General features: G+C 44.1%; 1 protein-coding gene across 1 annotated transcript in view; it reads left to right on the forward strand.

Moving 5' to 3' along the window:
* The window catches only part of LOC137562283 (collagen alpha-1(VII) chain-like), a 519,927-nt gene that overhangs the window by 440,824 nt on the left and 64,305 nt on the right, over positions 1-14,798 (forward strand). Inside the window, exon 89 of the mRNA XM_068273618.1 lies at positions 7,705-7,758. Within this exon, the coding sequence (XP_068129719.1) occupies positions 7,705-7,758 (54 nt within the window). The remainder of the gene's footprint in view (positions 1-7,704; positions 7,759-14,798) is intronic.

Here is a 14,798-nt window from a genome sequence, read left to right on the forward strand (position 1 = left end):
ATGTGACCACCCCCCTTAGGCCAAATTTTAATCTAGTGGAATCCCAAATTGTTTTAGTAAAGCGCACCGTAGTTAATGCGGAGGGGTAGGACCCATATGATGTCCCATTATACCAGAGTATGGAGCCCAATGAACCAGGGTGAACTGAAGCTTGTTCAATCTGCGTCCATTTGTATCGCAAAGGTTTAGCTGACCATTCAATAGCCTGTCTTAGGTGGGAGGCCAGGTAGTATAGCTTAAAGTTAGGGACTGAGAGCCCACCTCTGGACCTATCGGACTCCATGACCGAAAAGGGGACTCTGGGTCTCTTCCTTCCCCAAATAAATCTCCTGATATCCTTTTGAAATCTGTCCAAGACCTTTGAGGGGACCCTCACCGGCAGCATCTCAAAAAGATACAACAGGCGAGGAAGGACATTCATTTTTACCGAGTAGATCTTCCCAATCCAAGAGATCCCATAAGAGGACCAACGATCAAGATCACGTTCAATCTGCTTCAACAGTGGAGGGAAATTAGAACCATACAGTGTGGCATAAGACTTAGTAATATTAACTCCCAGGTATCTAATAGTCTTTTTTCCATTTAAAAGGAAAGTGTGACTTCAGGGAGGAGAGATCTGCCTCAGTTAGAAATAGTGGGAGGGCCTCTGTTTTGTCTGGATTGATTTTAAATCCAGAAATCTTTTCGAAAGAGTCTATCAGCTGGAGTAAGTTTGGCAACGAGATCAGGGGTTGGGATAAAGTCAGCATCACATCGTCAGCAAACAATGTTACCTTGTAGTCAACACCCCCTATTTGTATGCCCTTAATATCTTGTGCCTGCCTAATGGCCGCCGCTAAGGGTTCGATACACAGGGCGAATAATAGGGGAGACAGGGGACACCCCTGCCTGGTTCCGTTAGAAAGGGGGAAATAGGAAGCAGATGCTAAGGGGATTTTCATTGCCATTTCCACCCCATCGTACAGAGCCCTTATGGAAGACATAAAACTACCCTGAAAGCCAAATCTATCCAGTATTCTGAACAAGTAAGGCCAGGCGACCCTGTCAAAGGCCTTCTCCGCGTCCAAACTCAGGAGGAGAGAAGGCCTCCGACAGGACCCCACCACCTGAATCAAGTCTATAACCCTACGAGTGTTGTCTCCTGCCTGTCTTTGTGGGATGAAGCCCACCTGATCTCCATCCACCAATGAGGCAACCACTTCATTAAGGCGGTTAGCTAGGATCTTTGTAAAGATCTTAAGATCAGAATTCAATAAAGATATTGGGCGGTAACTCTTCGGGTTAAGAGGGTCCTTCCCATCTTTTGGTATAACTGTCAATAAGGAACGTTTCATAGAGGTGGGGATAGGGGAACCATCCATGAATGAGTTAAATAATTTCACCATATAGGGGATCAAGATGTGTTGAAAGCGTTTGTAATAAATATAAGAAAGCCCATCCGGGCCAGCTGTTTTCTTATTAGGCAATTCCTTAATAACTAATGCTATTTCTTCAAAGGTGATCTCAGAATTCAAACCTAGCACTTGATTCTCCGAAAGCTGAGGTAGTGTAGTTTTATTCACGAAGGCTTGGAAGCCTTTACCTGTATAAGAGCCAGTCCCCTCCCTGTGGATATTATAAAGGTGAGTATAAAATTCCTCAAAGGTCTTGGACACATGATCAGGATCAGAAGACACGACACCCTTCGAGTTTCTTAAGGCATAAATAGTTCTAGCATTTTGCTCCTTGCGTAGTCTTTTCGCTAAGAGAGTGTGCGCCTTGTTACCCTTGTCGTAGTAGAGCTGGCGAGTCCAATTCAGGGCCCGTTCGGCTGCATGTGTTTGTGTTTCCTGCACTTTAAGTTTGGCTGTCTGCCACGCTTCATAATGGATCTTAGAGGGTTTTAGTCTATATCTACCTTCAGCCTCTTTCAGTAATTCTAGTTTCCATTGTAGAAGAGCCTGGGCTTCCTTTTTCTTTTTAGACCCTGGCTGCCCCAATTAAACATCCCCTAATATAGGCCTTGTGTGCTTCCCATAGAGTGGACATCTGTGAAACTGAGTTTGTATTTAAAGAAAAGTATTCATTTAAGTCTCTAGTAAGGTTGGCCAAGATTTCATCATCTTTCAGAAGGGTTTCATTCAACCTCCAGTGGCATAAGCCTTTCCGGCGAGGACCTAAGTCCAATGACAAGGAGATGGGCGCGTGGTCTGACCACGTAATAGGTTGTATATCAGTAGAAGAGATCCTTCTAATTAGACTTTCGGATATGAAAAAGTAATCTAACCTACTATATGATTGGTGAGGGTGGGAAAAAAAGTGTATGATTTATCCGTTAAGTTTTTGATTCTCCAGATGTCCACTAATTGAAGCCCGCGCGCCCACCTCCTAAATTCTCTTGATAGGTGATCGACCTTAACCTGTGTAGCTTTATTTTTTAAAAGGAGTTCTATCCTGTATGGTAGAATATACTAGATTGAAGTCGCCTCCCAGAAGCCATTCAGAAGAATGAAACATCATCAGTTTACTCTGTAATTTTTTGAGGAATAAAATTTGCTTGGAGTTTGGGACATAGACGTCACCCATAAGGATATCCCTGCCCCCCAAGATCCACTGTATGAGTAAGTAATGGCCAAGGGGGTCTGAGATCACCTTTTGAACCTGGAATTGAAAAGAGTTTTTGAGCAATATAGCGACCCCTGCTTTTTTAGTTTTGCCTGAAGCATAGTAGACATTTGGGTATTCTTTAGATGTCAGCTTAGGGTGGCCAGAAGACTTAAAGTGGGTCTCCTGCACCATGACCACGTCAGCCTGAAGGCGATTACACTCTCTCAGCAAAAGTTGTCTCTTTAAAGGGGAGTTAAGCCCCTTAGAGTTGATTGAAATAATTACCACCATTCTAATGTACGTATAAAGATGCTTGATTGAATACTAGGATTAGGATAATCAGACATACATTGACTTAAACCTATACTTATCAAGGGTAGAAACCTGTACATTAAAGGATCGAACCTGAAAGGGTTAAACAGAAACAGAATAAACCGAGAATAAATCATCTGTAATAAACCATCACCGCATCCATTCCGCATGGATGCCGTACTGCCAGAGTCCTGCCAAGCTTGGTAGGTTAAGGATGGAAGCACAATGATATAAGGCATTAGGCAGTAAGGTGGGAGAACGGATTCCAGCCCAAAACGTGGATTAACGTGTCCGAGCCGCCTTCAGTAAGAAAAGAGTCCCAGGAAATACTGAGAGAAAGCTATGCAGGCATGGGGAGATCAAACAAATGGGTCTGGTGATGCCGGATTTGATCCTGCTTCCGAGGGGGACCCCCTGCGTCTCGAGTCAGTAGTAGACCAGTCCGGTGACATCCTTTGTCTGTTGGAAGGGGATGTCGCAGCCGGGATGGAGTTTTGTTGGGGTGAGGAGTCCAGGGATTTCCTGTTAGAACGCGAAAGTCCCAATTTCTTAAAGAATTTCGGAGCTTCGTCAGGGTCTTGCAAGATATAGGTGCGGCTATTTCGTGTCACAATTAATTTAAAGGGGAATCCCCATTTGTAGCGTACTCCTGCTTCTTTAAAGGCTGAAGTAAGTGGGCGAAGCTGGCGTCTCTTCTCAAGAGTGACCAGGGAGAGATCACTGTAGAAGCTTAGTGAATTCCCCTCAAAGCTTACTGTGGCCATGTTTCTGGTGACATTTAGAAGGGCCTCTTTGCTCTCAAAGTAATGAGAACGCATGATGACGTCTTTGGGTGCTTGTGGGTTCCTTAGAGAGCTTCCCAGGGCCCTGTGAGCTCTATCTAGACGCCACATTTCGTCAGATTGATCAGGGATTAAATGTTTAAATAAACGGAGCAAGTACTCACGTAGGATGTCTGTGGTCACAGAGTGAGGAATTCCCCTGATGCGAACATTTTGGCGTCTGTCTCTATTTTCAGAATCTTCTTGGGCTAGCCGAAGAAAGCGTATGTCTGCTTGAACCTGAGTCTGTTCATCCTCCAAGAGATTCTGCTTGTTTATAAGGTCGTCAGTCTTCTTCTTCAGAGCACTCGTACGTTCACCTATGACGGCTATTTCAGTCTTCAGCTCCTTTGTAGCAGATGTAATTAGCTTGTTCATGTGTGCCATCAAGGAGTCTTTCTGGCGAGTCAGTAAAAATTCCATACGTTCCGCAGTGAGAGGAGACGCAGGTGTCCCAGCTGCAGCCTGAGGAAGATCTTTTGCCTGACCCGAGGAGACGCCCTCTTGTGAGGCCTGGGTTTCACGGAGGAATTTCTCCATAGCTTCGGCTTCAGCTTGATGCTTCTTCGTTTTCTTTGGTCCCATCAGCGTTCCGGGTCACTAAGAAAGGTATCCCCGAGAATAAATGCTTAATGACAGCCCTCCTAGGGGGATAAATCAGCGAATGCAAGGACGGAGCTCAGAGACACACAACCATCCGGATCGAGTGGTAGCCACGCCCCCCGCTATTCACCAACTTTAATGCATTTCTACATAAAATGAAGATCAGTAATTGTATTAGGAATCATGGTGCAGGTCTAACCAGGTTTATTAATTAGTTGTAAACTCTCTGACGACCTGCATGGGAAGCATTTGGGTTCTTGGTCTTTGTCTTTTTTACCCTTAGGCCCGGTTCACATTAGCGTTCCCTGTCCGGATTCGCCGGGCCGGATCCGGGCCGTATACTGTACAAACGGAACGTACGTTCCGCATAGCAATGCAAAGGCTATGCGGACGTTCACACATGTCCGTTCCGTACAGTACGGAGCCGGACCGGAGCCGGACTCCGGCCACTTTTCCAACATGCGCTATTTTTTGGGTCCGGATCTCCGGCCCACGCACCCGGACCGGAGCCGGACCTGAGCCTGACAGCACCATCCGGAACACAGAAACCAATGGGAAACGGAAGGCACACAGCACACTGCCTACAAACACCTGACGTTCTACCCCACTTCCTATGCGTATCCAAGCGGCCATTTCGGATGGGGACACATCGCCCAAGCATGTCTGGAGTGGAGCCGCAGTGACAGACATGCTGGAGCTGTTTGGCAGAATGTCGGAGGTGGAGGTGAGGCCTACAGCGGAGGAACCTGATTCTACAGGTGCACCAGGTGCACCTTCTGCTGACCCCAACATTTTTTTATTTAAATTTCGCTATTTTTTGCCCACGGATCCGGATGGCAGCCTGATGCATGCCTGATGCAAACGGACTGGATCCGGATCGGATCCGGATCGGAACCATACGCAAGTGTGAACGGGGCCTTACAGTAGGCATTCATTGCATTCTGGAGAATTATCTTACAAACCTGATTATTTTAATAACTTCTTGTCCATCAAATGAATAAAGGGGTGATTTGTGACTTATCTCAGTCCCACAATAAGACTTATTTTACCTAAAAGAGATGAATCTCAACTATATGTGACAAAGTACTGGTATATCCCAAAGTGCTTAGAATAACATATATGCGTGTAGACTAATTTATGTAGTTTTATTACAAAGTCATCCTTTCCTGATACATAAATAGGCTATTTATGCAATGAAGATGAGATGTATGGTATATGAGAAGGTTGCCGTGGCAGGCTGGTGTGCTATAATTTAAAAAGCTTGTTGTGACTTAAATTAGCTCAGTTTTTGTGCATGTGTACTGCAGTAATAAAGTAAATAAACATTTATTCATTGTTGTGAAATGATTACCGGTACATAAAACTTGGAAATATGAGTAGTATACAATCAGTATATATACCCGATAACATGAAAGAAGGATATGCTACAAAGAAAATGTATGGTAAACTCTGACAACATGTAAGATATATGCAGAATGGATCCAGGAGCACCAATGCACAAGGTATATGTGTGCCAAGGTCCCACCCCAGTACCAAAGGGGTCAAAATAGTAAAAATCCAGCAAAGGACCGGCACCACAGTCGTGTATAATAGCTCAAATACTTTAATGGAACATCAAAGAAAGCAACTGTTGCTTTCTTTGATGTGCCATTAAAGTATTTGAGCTATTATACACGACTGTGGTGCCGGTCCTTTGCTGGATTTTTAACATGTAAGATATCGCTTACACCATGTGTTTATAATGAAAGAGCACAAATCAAAGAGCAGCAAAAAGGAAGGGAAATCCCGCTACACCATTGGTGGGGTAAAAAAGATTCTCCAATCTTTATTTAGCACATCAGTGGATACACAGAAAAAAATATCATGTGTATTGGAACTCTGCATGGCTCCTTAATCATAGCTTCCTTTTTGCTGCTTGTATCGAGACACCTGGATCCCAGGCTCCCGTTGGTTGTGTATTGGTGGTTGCAGCGATTCACTCTTCCTTGCAATTCAAAGAGCAGTAACCCACAGCAACCAATTCACCACTCAGTGATCTACAGTAAACTGATGCTGAATGCTGTGGATTTTATACATTAGCTTTGTGCCATCCCCTTTTTTGGAATTTTTACTGTTTTGGGATTCTTACTGTGCAAGAGCGGAGCCACTGGCTATCTGACTTGTTTATAGTGGCACTGTTACTGGCCTGAGGAAGCGGGAGAAACCCACAAAACGCGTTGCCTGTGCAAATAAAAACATTTATGTGATTAAATCCTTGTTAGTGTCATTGGAGAGGTGAGCCACTGCCTATTTTCTTATTTATTGTGATTTTAACTAAGTTTTATTCATCCTGGGCGCCTTTTCACCCTTGCTGTTACTGTACAAGAGGTAAAGCTATAGAAAGTAAAAGAAGACAAATGGCGTGCTACTTCCCCTCCAGCTCAGTATGGGCATTGGTCTTGTCCCTGCATCCTCAATAACACATTTTTAATGTGTTATTGAGCTGCCCTTGGAGTTAAAAATGATGCTTGGTTCCCTTTAGAATCGGTTGAGTATTATTGTTTACTGATACTGAGGAGCAGGAGATTTCAAGCAAATTTGCCTATAATTGATAAAGTGCTGTTGCAGCATGTGAGACAAATTTAAAGTGTAACTGTACTGGGAGTCTCTAAACTAAGATGTTAATCTATAATCCAGCCTTCCTGACTACTGTTTGTTTTGAGCATTCAGGTTGGTAAAATCTTCAATAGGAACATAAAAAAAATTGCAAACAAAATGCAATGCTATATGATTTTCTTCAGAATTACCTGTTTTAATGTAATTTCCCAAGCCAATCCATTAAAAATCACAAATAGAATGGAAAATCTTCTTCTCTTCCTCCACCGCAGGGGTGATATACTCCCGTCAGGTCTTCTCGGTTCTGATCATATGACATAACATGTGATCGGCATCCAGGAGACCCTGTCAGTGGTGCAGTGCCACCCAGTTGTGGAAGAGGGGTGATGGAAGTATTCTTTGTGCAGTAGTTGTAAAAATGAAAATTGTATCCAGAGTGAACTTGGAAAGATCCATTGTTATTCTAATGCTAAAAACATGGGAGGAAGCAGTTGTGATGTCTGGCACTGTAGTTTAATAAATCAGCAGCAAGTGTACAGCAGTGACAAACAAACGTCCATGAAAAACATGAGTAGATGGTACAAGATGTGGTACTTATCGTGCTCTATGCTGGAGGTGGGAGGCACTGTGGGCGCCAGTGGGTGCACGGCCTTACGACCGTTTCGTTTGGGGTGAGCCTATCTTCCTCGGAGGCCTGACGTGCACACCGTTATTCTAATGCTTCAAATAAATTTACTGTAATATTTTCAGCAATGATAATGTAGTGGTGTGATGCTTTGTTTTTCAGGGAATGCAGGGCTATCCAGGGAAAACGGGAGAACCTGGGTTAAAAGGTGAAAAGGTAGGTACAGTATATTAGAAGCTAGGCAAATCTAAAATTTTGGAGTTCATTTTTCATTATTGAAATGTGCTTACTGCTGAGAATTGTTCTTAGCCATTTTTGTGTGCATTATTATTATTGTTGTATTATTATCTTATATAGTTTTAATATTTCCTGTAGTGCTGCACATAGTGCAATATGTGACTTTTAAGGTGCATTTTTGCATTTTCTAGGTTATTTCCTACTTAGTATTGCTCTTTTTAAAGAACAAGCGACACCCATGCTAACCTAGAAATAAAACACACATATATAAGTAGATACATACTACTTCTACTTACATAACAGATGCATTGTGCTATCCACATAATGATTCCTGTGAATTTTATAAAGGAAGAGCAGAGAATCCTACTTTAGGCAGTGGCCATCTTGCCAAGCTTAATGCTGACATCATATCCTCCCTGAGTCTTGTTTCCCCCCTCCCTTCTCTTGCTCATTGTGTATTCATTAGCTGCCCTCCTCCCAGAGTCTTTTTTTTATTTACACATCCAATCACTGAGTCACCTCAGCCTTGCTTGTAAACACAAGTGATCAGCTAGGCAGGGAAATAAATGGAAGAGGAGGAATATATTATAGATAAAAAGAACTCCCAGCATTCAAAAGAACTCCCAGCATTCAACTTTTTGCCACTGTTTGGCACTAGGGCCAGCGCTCCTAAAGTATGTGAAAACTCCAAACCATAACAGCAGAAAAAGTTTTGAATGCAGGATTAGCATCTTTATCACTTAATACACTCAGACCAGTTGCTGTTGAAATTTGATTTTTATGGTGACAATACCGCTTTAAAGAGTAGTCTTTATTGTGACTTTGCAATAAAGACATTGATTTTCAAAGTACAAGGGTTAAGGGTCATACAGATATGATTTAGATTGAATCTCGTATGCCATGCCTATAAGTAGCATGGAAATAAAAGTTGACATGAGGCAAACACTGAGCCAACTACTGTGCTATCAAGGCATCTACCTCAGTGCAACAGCTGACAGGAAACCTTCACCACACCCGGTCACATGATGACACCCAGCATCCTCTTAGACCTACAGTAATGGGTTAGTTGTTGCTTCTGGAGATGTTTATTAGTTCTCCCCCACATTATGGTCTCAAATTTGCCTCTATGTAGATCATAAAATCACAGCAATCTTCCTCTGCAGCTCACAATGTGCAGTCCCAACCGGACCAGATATCCATAGTAGTGCTTGAATGGAAATTCATTAACATCAAAATAAAAAAACTCTTTATAGTGTGACACTGGCAAAATGACGGTGTGCTTTTTAACAAGTCGTCGTATGGAAGTGCAATAGCTCTTTGTGAATACTGTATTAACGTTTTACAGTGTCACACTATAAATAGGTTTTTGTTTATTTTGAGGTTAATACATTTCCATTCAAGCACTACTATGGATATCTGGTCTGTCTGGGACTACAGCTTGTGTGCTGCAGAGGATTGCTGTGATTTATGATCTATACTCTGTGGAGGTGGTTATGGCTAAAGTGACAACCTACTGTGACTTGCCAAAAAGGAGTTGTGAATGTGGAGCCATATGGAAGCATTTACTTAAAAAAAACAAATCTGACATGGTGGTGGCATAGCATGGTAGATAACTACAATCAAAAATCTCCCATACTCTGTGTAACAAAGTGAATTAGTATTACCAGGTATATAGTGTAAAAAATAAACCAAGGGGGCTGCAGTGACTTTTACCAGATTCTTCTGCATCTGCACTTCTATTATGTACATCTAACTGCAGCGACCACAGCTATGTCCTTTGGCTGTCTAACCATAACCCAGGCTCTGCATTAGAGCACAGGCTGACCTGTAGTTGGGGGCAGAGACAGCTATGTCCTCCGGCTGTCTAACCATAGCCCAGGCTCTGCATTAGAGCACAGGCTGACCTCTAGTTGGAAGCAGGGACAGCTATGTCCTCCGGCTGTCTAACCATAGCCCAGGCTCTGCATTAGAGCACAGGCTGACCTCTAGTTGGAGGCAGGGACAGCTATGTCCTCCGGCTGTCTAACCATAATCTAGGCTCTGCATTCGAGCACAGGGTGACCTGTAGTTGGGGGCAGGGACAGCTATGTCCTCTGGCTGTCTAACCATTACCCAAGCTCTGCATTCGAGCACAAACTGACTTCTAGTTGGGGGCAAGGACAGTTATGTCCTCCGGCTGTCTAACCATAACCCAGGCTCTGTATTTGAGCACAGGCTGACCTCTAGTTGGGTGCAGGAACAGGGACATTCACTTTAAACGCAGCAATTATAATCTGTATCATGTGGTACGGATTACAGTGCAATACAGCCGGACCCAACAGGACTCTCTGCAGCCTTTTTAATACACTAATTACTGCAGATACAGTAGTAAAAATGATTACCTTAGAACACTTTTGGAAATATGACACAGGTTAATTTTAAAGCCCTACTGAACTCTGGCATTCAATCCGCTGCCAGGGTCTGACTGAAGTAGATTTGGTAAATAAAGACTTACCTACCAAGATGTCCCTCTAGTTTAATAAATCTGAATGCAGAGTCAAGGTGCAGTGAATTCCTCCCATTATAACAGAAGCGTTGGGCTGAGAGCCAATTCTAGCTGGCTTGCAATGATGGTCTTGCTCTCATTTACTAACATTAGGATGTGTGCAGACAAAATGGCTTTCATTGCAGCAGTCTGCTAGCAAAAGGAAGGAACTTTATCTGCCAAGGCTACATAGGGCAGTGGCTGCTGTGAGGATTTAAGATCATTATCACTATTATGTCACAGCTAATTGATGAACTGAATGTTTAAATTTATGTTAGCTGTTTAAGAACCCACTGTCAACAGCTTTTTTCCCCCTCAGAATAAGATGCCAATAATTATGTGTAATATCGTTACTCCTGTTAAACATTTCCAAAAACTGAATGTAATGGGGCTAGCAGAAAGTCTGACAGGATTTCTGCAGCCAGGGAAAGGTCAAGAAACAATGAACCAAACTTCAAATTTATCTTTGCAAATTTGAAAAAAAATGAGGGAACATTTCAAGATAAGAGTTTAACAGAGAATTATTGGTGCGTAACTGTAACGGCACCAATTAAAGTCATGCACCAACACAGTCCACATCTGTTTCAAAGTTATATTTTCTTCGGCTAAAAATTTGATCATTTTTACATTTTATACTATCCTTTCAGCCCTAATCATTTGTTTGGGACCTTTATATAGCTACATGTATTTAATGACTTTCGGAATGCAAGCCTCAAAGCTAATTGTCAGTGCTTACTGTTTATGGTAGTTTTATAAATACCCATTTTTTCTATTTCTAAAATAAAGTAAAAATTCTTCCTGTTAGTGCTTTTTTTTTCTAAAATAGATTTGAACTCCCCAAATAAAACAGAATGCATAAATGACCATTTTAATCTATCTGTGCTAATTAATTAAAAGAAAAAATGGGGAAAAAGGGGTAAAATGAGTACCAAGGGCAACCATGGGGTGAATGTGCTGAACTGTGTTATGCTGAATTATGTGCATAAAGTGTTACGCACGATAAGTAGAGCATAATGCAGTGCATTTAATGTATTGCATTATGCTCTACTCGTCGTGCTGTAAAACATTACACTTGTTATTCTGTTTAACGCAGTTTAGTGCATACCCCTCTATGAGACAAAGCCCACTTAGCTGGAAGCTCTAGGGTTTTGGTGCAGAGGACACATCTGCATGAACTTTATACATTTTCCCTGTTTGCTTGCATTTTCCTCCCACTATTTAAGCCTGATACACACTTTATGATTGGTCAATCACTGGCTAATATTACCTCTATGTAGTATGAGAGTTTACCTACATAATCTGCTCAAAATATTCAATACCTGTTGATCCTCATACTACATGGAAGTGGTAAAACTGGTCAGTGGCCAATCATTATTGAAAGTATGTACCAGGCTTTAGAGTAGAGATGATCAATGAGTTGCAAATTTGTCATAGTTGAGAACATTTTGGTTGTAATTTGTATACAAACTGGACATGGACCAATCAAATGCAGTTTGACTAGTCCAGTTTCAATATACATACAGATTAAAACTGCACAATTAAGGCCCCGTTCACACTTGCGGTTTTGCAAAAACCGCACCGGATGTCCGGACCGCACCGGAGCCGGATCGGACCTGAACCGTACGGTTCCTGTCCGGATCCGGTCCGGATCCGGTCCGGTTGCATACGGTTTTCGTGCGGTATGAACACGGTTGCGGTCCGGATCCAGATTCTTAAAGAGATAACAACCTGTATAAATACCTGGGGTTCTGGGAGGTCAGCAGAAGCTCTGGGGTCATTGTTGGAGACAGCTGGACGTGTGGAGACCATCCTTGGATACAGAGACAGCAGTTGGGACCATGGATCCAGTCATTTTTTACGCTTATTACCTGGGAATTCTCTCCTTCCTGTTGTTTACCTACTACTATGTGGGGAGAAGGCGTGCTCCTCGCAGGAGATGGTGGGTGCACCCTCTACTAGCCAGGAGGCAGAGGAAGGGAGAGTTCCAGGCCCTCTACCGGGACCTCAGACGACAACCACAGAAGTTCTACAGCTACACTCGGATGTCTATTCCCCTGTAAGTATATAGGCCTAAATACACCAACCCCCACCATTCCTAAACACCCCACCCTCACCCCCACAACACCTCATCCCTGTATACCTAGCTAAACACACCACCCTGACCCCCACACCCCTGTATACCTAGCTATACACTACACCCCCACCCTCCACAACACTCCCAAACCTCTGTAAACACACCTCCCCCATCCTCCACCCAACACCTTGTCCCACAACATACTTTACAGCTTCTTCCTTTACATCTCCTGACAGGTTTGATACCCTTTTGGAGATGGTGAAGGATGACCTTAGGAAGAAGGATACCACGTTCAGGAGAGCAGTCACACCACAAGAACAACTACTCATCACACTGAGGTATGTAAAAACAAATTTTTTTATTGCAAAAACAACCACTTTCCAACATGGAAACATTCTTCCAACATGGAAGACAAAAAAATAACATATCTATGGTATAGCCCGGTCAGTTTTAAGGAACACCAACCACCAACTTTGTGCTGGAAGAGTTGTAGGGCATAGCTGCCCAAGTGTCTTTCGGGGACACCAGGCCCTAATAAATTGAAGTGCTTCAAAAACCTAACCACTGGCACAGGACCCTCTGAGCCATGGATGAAGGACACAGGTCAGTGAAAAGGCTAGGCCTCTCACCGACCAGTCAAGGTGTCCTTCACCCATGGCTCCAAGGGTCTTGTGCAAGTGGTTAGGAACAAGAACAAAGTGAGGAGCAAGAGGAACCGATGGCAGAGGTGCATGACTACAGGTGCAGTGCAACAGGCACAAGGTTGTGACCAAGGTAGTGTCTTTCGGGGACACCAGGCCCTAAAATTGAAGTGCTTCAAAAACCTAACCACTGGCACATGACCCTCTGAGCCATGGATGAAGGACACAGGTCAGTGAAAAGGCTAGGCCTCTCACCGACCAGTCAAGGTGTCCTTCACCCATGGCTCCAAGGGTCTTGTGCAAGTGGTTAGGAACAAGAACAAAGTGAGGAGCAAGAGGAACCGATGGCAGAGGTGCATGACTACAGGTGCAGTGCAACAGGCACAAGGTTGTGACCCAGGTAGTGTCTTTCGGGGACACCAGGCCCTAAAATTGAAGTGCTTCAAAAACCTAACCACTGGCACATGACCCTCTGAGCCATGGATGAAGGACACAGGTCAGTGAAAAGGCTAGGCCTCTCACCGACCAGTCAAGGTGTCCTTCACCCATGGCTCCAAGGGTCTTGTGCAAGTGGTTAGGAACAAGAACAAAGTGAGGAGCAAGAGGAACCGATGGCAGAGGTGCATGACTACAGGTGCAGTGCAACAGGCACAAGGTTGTGACCCAGGTAGTGTCTTTCGGGGACACCAGGCCCTAAAATTGAAGTGCTTCAAAAACCTAACCACTGGCACATGACCCTCTGAGCCATGGATGAAGGACACAGGTCAGTGAAAAGGCTAGGCCTCTCACCGACCAGTCAAGGTGTCCTTCACCCATGGCTCCAAGGGTCTTGTGCAAGTGGTTAGGAACAAGAACAAAGTGAGGAGCAAGAGGAACCGATGGCAGAGGTGCATGACTACAGGTGCAGTGCAACAGGCACAAGGTTGTGACCCAGGTAGTGTCTTTCGGGGACACCAGGCCCTAAAATTGAAGTGCTTCAAAAACCTAACCACTGGCACATGACCCTCTGAGCCATGGATGAAGGACACAGGTCAGTGAAAAGGCTAGGCCTCTCACCGACCAGTCAAGGTGTCCTTCATCCATGGCTCCAAGGGTCTTGTGCAAGTGATTAGGATCAACAAAGTAAGGAACAAGAGGAATCAAAGGCACAGGTGCAGGACTACAGGTGCAGTGCAACAGGCACAAGGTTGTGACCCAGGTAGTGTCTTTCGGGGACACCAGGCCCTAAATTATTAGTGCTTCTAAAACCTAACGACTGGCACAGGACCCTCTGAGCCATGGATGAAGGACACAGGTCAGTGAAAAGGCTAGGCCTCTCACCGACCAGTGAAGGTGTCCTTCACCCATGGCTCCAAGGGTCTTGTGCAAGTGATTAGGATCAACAAAGTAAGGAACAAGAGGAATCAAAGGCACAGGTGCAGGACTACAGGTGCAGTGCAACAGGCACAAGGTTGTGACCCAGGTAGTGTCTTTCGGGGACACCAGGCCCTAAAGTTCAAGTCCAGCAAAACCAAAAGTTAAAAAGCCCTGTGATGGTATCCTTCCTTCGAGGATCGGAGGTATTCAGAGGAGCATGTCCAGGAACAATTTGACTTTTTTTCAAATTGTATCAGCACCACTACTAGAAAAGGTGGGAGTTGCTGCCTGGAAATCTGGACTCTCTTGGGTGCTGGTCGTGGATGAGCTGGACCCTGACAGCGGTGGCCCATATTGACTGCCTCTGTAGCCGGTGTACATCTGTGATGATTGCCAGGTGGGCACCGCTGTTGGTTGTGGGGGT

Source organism: Hyperolius riggenbachi, chromosome 3 (genome assembly GCF_040937935.1).
Source record: "Hyperolius riggenbachi isolate aHypRig1 chromosome 3, aHypRig1.pri, whole genome shotgun sequence".
Classification (NCBI taxonomy): domain Eukaryota; kingdom Metazoa; phylum Chordata; class Amphibia; order Anura; family Hyperoliidae; genus Hyperolius; species Hyperolius riggenbachi.